General features: G+C 46.5%; 1 protein-coding gene across 1 annotated transcript; it reads left to right on the top strand.

The window, feature by feature from the left end:
* Positions 1-2,796: 2,796 nt before the first annotated feature.
* LOC127774475 (UDP-glycosyltransferase 75C1) lies at positions 2,797-4,446 on the top strand. Its single transcript, XM_052300736.1, has one exon. The coding sequence runs from the start codon at positions 2,875-2,877 to the stop codon at positions 4,336-4,338; it is 1,464 nt and encodes a 487-aa protein (XP_052156696.1). The 5' UTR covers positions 2,797-2,874; the 3' UTR covers positions 4,339-4,446.
* The last annotated feature ends 300 nt before the right edge of the window (positions 4,447-4,746 follow it).

Genomic DNA, 4,746 nt, shown 5'->3' with positions numbered 1-4,746 from the left:
GGAGTACATAATTTTGCAAAATATTATTGCATTTGTGATTTGCAGGGGATTGGAGCTCTGGCCAAAACCCACTTCAGTCCATAGCTTTGCTAATAAAAAGATCCAAAATTTTGAAGAAATGAGTTCACGATAGTGAAGTGAGTTAGTTCATGAACAAAATCACTAAACTAAATATATTTTAACGAAATTTTTTAGCATACTTTACCTCAACGGAGAATAAAACTCCCAGCATAGTCATATAAGGATATGGTGTATATGCTGAGCACTCGCATATTGTAGCTACAAAATGCTTTACCTTGGGGAAGAGGCCTGCCCTTTCGGTCCAAAAGATCTTCAGGCTGCCAAGCTGAAAATATAAAATATCAAATATTGAATAAATTTATCTACAATAGTGCTTCACCTTGGGGAAAAGGCCTGCCCAGAAAACTTCATCTCTTAGTTGCAAAATATAGCATTTAAAATTTGTAAAAAAAACAACTTCTTCATCTACTTTATCATCTCAACAAATTATAAGTATCTCATTTAATTTATTCACCTATTTACTCAACTCAATTTAATCATAATCATCATATCCCACATTAAATTTGACCTCTCCTTTAAAACCCATAAATGTTTTTATTTTAAGACAAAGGAAATCGGTAAGGGCAATGTTAACAATAGAGCAAACTGCTAGTTCTATCTTTAGCTAGATCATGTAATGTCAATATAATGCATACTATATCATCAATATATGGTCTACCTTATTATTTCGTAACACTCATTTGAGTCCATGCTAAAGTTGAATACAGATCTATGGTTTCTCTTTTCCAACTCAACAAAAATTTAATATACTCTATAACAATTATTATAGCACGCTCACATCATGTTTACTTGCTCCAATGAGATAGTTGGAGAAGTCCTCTTTTACGAGTAGAACTGCGGGCATACCACTCCAAGGCTCCAAGCTCACACCAATACACGTGCATACGTAGTCACATGTGTCCGTTACTTATAGTCCAAAATTGTATGACATAGAAGATGTATAGCATACTCATCACTTTCTTCGAGTTAATAGTGCTTGTCATTTTGAATAAAGATATGGTCTTGACCGCTATTTTTTATTACAATATATGTAAAAATATCAATAAATATATGATTTTATTGAAGTACTTTTTAAGTACAATCTACATATATGGTCACCATATTTCTAAGAAATATTTTAGATATTATTTATAGTCGAAGTTTTTAGAGTTTGATAATAGCCTTGTCAAAAATAACAAATATTATCAATTCGTAGGTAGTTTTACACGCTACATTTACTGTATATTTTAACCCTTATTAAAATCCTAGCGCACATATGAGCGTAATATTTATGTACACCAAAATTTAAAATTTCATGTGTAAAGTCATACACCATGACTCTACACCGTATCATTTTTGTGTCCCTGTAATATGGTAATATATTCTTAAAACTAGTGTAAGTTAGTGCTAATTAGTGGGACACAAGATCCACCAGCACTAATCCTGGTAGGTTATTAAGCGTACACATGTACATTTAGCCATCTGGTCACATATATATTAGCTTATCAATGGATCTCTTTCTCTCCAAATTCGACCCAACCTATTTGCAATTGGCAGGTTGACAGTAATAACCTTATACCATATATCATAAACATTAGTTCGCATTGGAACGGTGTTTTAATAAGTTAACAATTAAGGTGAAGAGCGAGAGGTCGACGAAGGTCAGAAGTAGATATTGTAATACGACGGTGTAATATCTATCTTCTAATTATCTCCATCTTAAAATATGGTAATTTTTAACAATGAATCCAGATAACTATTATCTCCATATCCTAAATATAGTAACTTTTGATTATTAATCTGGACATATAATTATCTAGATTCATAGCTAAAATTACTTATATTTTGGGATGGACGGAGTATTAAATATGGTACTCTTGTATAATATCTACTACTTCCTTTCCAAAATATAACTTTTAATTATATATGAATGTGGATGGGTATTTGTTCATATTATAGCTAAGAGTTGTTATGAATCTGGATGAGTAGTGGTTCAGATTCATAGCTAAGCGTTTCTATATTTTAAAATGGAGATAATATTGTTGGTGACAATGGTGTGCACATCAATTTCAAAAATTTATAGATGAACTTGTGTTAACGAAATATCACATCATTTCCTCTCGTGTATATATAACTTATAATGTTACAAATTGAGCATATACCGTCTAAGATTGTATATGTTTTTCACATCCCTTAAGCAACGGTGTTGTGACGTGGAGTTGTGCGTGTACAACTTTACTAATCAGAGATTAAAATTCCTTGAGGGCACACATATTACATATACCCTACACTATACTTCCTTTGTCCCAAAGAAAAATAACTTCTGAAAATGAATCGATTCATCCTTAGAAGTTAATTTTTTTTAGATAGAGGTGTAGGATTTTAGCAAGGTCCAATATATAGGTTACGGATTTGTCATTGGTCGTTGTATTCTTTTATGTGTGCCAGAGAATGCATTCGCGGATATATGGGTTTCATATTGCACGTTTAGCAATGACATAATCGGGAAACATATTGAATACTCCCTCCGTCTCAAAACATAAGCATTTCTACAAATGAATCTAGATAACTCCATGTTCATATTCGTGTTGTTTTTTTAATTAATTTAGCTCACAACATATGGGCAGATCTGAGCTGGACCAGGCAGTCAGGTCAGGCGAGAGGCGAGGCCACCACACAAAACTGTAGCGAGTGTGGCCACCCATGCATGCAATGCAGCCTCATCGCTTACGTCACCGCCGTCCTCCCCTCCCATACATAAACCATCAGCATCATCATCATCAGCCGCAAGCCACTCCACCTCGAGCTCTCGCAATGCCGGCCATGGAGGAGGAGGCGGTGGCCAACGAGGCGCATCACTTCCTCGTCGTCACGTACCCCGCCCAGGGCCACATCAACCCGGCGCGCCACCTCGCGCGGCGCCTCGCGCGCGCCGCGCCGGGCGCCCGCGTCACCATCTCCACCGCCGTCTCCGCCTGCCGCAAGATGTTCGGCGACGCCGCGGCGGCGGGCGCCGGCGGGGAGCTCGTCGACGAGGGGGGTGTCCGGTACGCGCCGTACTCCGACGGCTACGACGACGGCTTCGACAGGGCGGTGCACGACAGCGCCAGCTACATGACCCAGGTCAGGGTCGTCGGCGCGCGCACGCTCGCCGCCGTCATCGAGGGGTTCCGCGCCGCCGGGAGGCCCGTCACCCGCGTCGTCTACACGCTGCTGCTCACCTGGGTCGCCGACGTCGCCCGCGACCATGGCATCCCCGTCGCGCTGTACTGGATCCAGCCGGCCGCCGTGCTCGCCGCCTACTTCCACTACTTCCGTGGCACGGGCGGCGTCGACAGGGACATCGCCGCGGCGGCGGCGGCGCGGGACCGGATGGCACCCGTGCGAGTCCCGGGGCTCCCGCCGCTCCGGCTGCGCGACCTCCCGTCGTTCCTCGCCATCGCCGACGACGACGACCCCTACGCCTTCGTGCTCGACGCGTTCCGCGACATCGTCGCCGTGCTCGGCCGCGGCGACAGCCCCACCGTGCTCGCCAACACGTTCGACGCCATGGAGCCCGAGGCCGTGGCGTCGCTGCGGCAGCACGGCGTCGACGTCGTCCCCGTCGGGCCGGTGCTCTCCTTCCTCGACGCCGCCAAGAGCGGCGGCGGCGGCGGCGCCATCACCACCACCACCAGCAACGACCTCTTCAAGCAGAACGACACGGGCTACCTCGAGTGGCTCGACGCGCGGCCGGCCGGCTCGGTGGTGTATATCTCCTTCGGGAGCCTGTCGACGATGAGCCGGCGGCAGATCGCCGAGGTGTCCCGCGGCATGTCAGCGAGCGGCCGGCCGTTCTTGTGGGTGCTGAGGAAGGACAACCGCGGCGAGGCCGACGACGTCGCCATCGCCGGCGGCGTGGTGGTGGAGTGGTGCGACCAGGTGAGGGTGCTCGGGCACCCGGCGGTGGGGTGCTTCGTGACGCACTGCGGGTGGAACTCGACGCTGGAGGCGGTGGCGAGCGGCGTGCCGGCGGTGTGCGTGCCGCAGTGGACGGACCAGGGCACCAACGCGTGGCTCGTCGCCGAGCGGCTCGGCGCCGGCGTCAGGGCCGCCGTGAGCGAGGTCGACGGCGTGCTGGAGGCCGGCGAGCTGAGGCGGTGCATCGACGCCGCCACGTCGGAGGCGGTGCGCGCCAGCGCGGCGGCGTGGAGGGAGAAGGCGCGGGCGGCGGTGGCCGACGGCGGCTCGTCGGAGAAGAACCTGCAGGCGTACGTTGGGAAGATTCGCGCCAATTAGATGTGTCTTATTGGATTTTGAATTGGGATGATGCTCCAATTTTATATGTAATTAGCCGAATTTCCTATGTAATTGTGGAAATATATGCTAATGCATATTTGTATTTCATTTTAATGTAGAGTTGTGCGGTTGTGCCTACTAGACACACTCTAGTACTCCCTCCCTCCAAACAAAAGTAATCTTGGTGAGGATTTCACATCACCTAGAGCAAGTCTAGGGGCCTGTTTAGTTGGTGAAATAAAAATTTTTGGGTGTCGCATCAGACGTTTGGCCGGATGTTGGAAGGGGTTTTCGGACACAAATGAAAAAAACTAATTTCATAACTTGCCTGAAAACCGCGAGACGAATCTTTTGAGCCTAATTAATCCGTCATTAGCACATGTGGGTTACTGTAGCACTTATGGCTAA

Source organism: Oryza glaberrima, chromosome 1 (genome assembly GCF_000147395.1).
Source record: "Oryza glaberrima chromosome 1, OglaRS2, whole genome shotgun sequence".
In the NCBI taxonomy this organism is placed as follows: Eukaryota; Viridiplantae; Streptophyta; class Magnoliopsida; order Poales; family Poaceae; genus Oryza; species Oryza glaberrima.
Note: the sequence above shows the minus strand (reverse complement) of the source record. Positions and strands in the feature narration are given on the sequence as shown.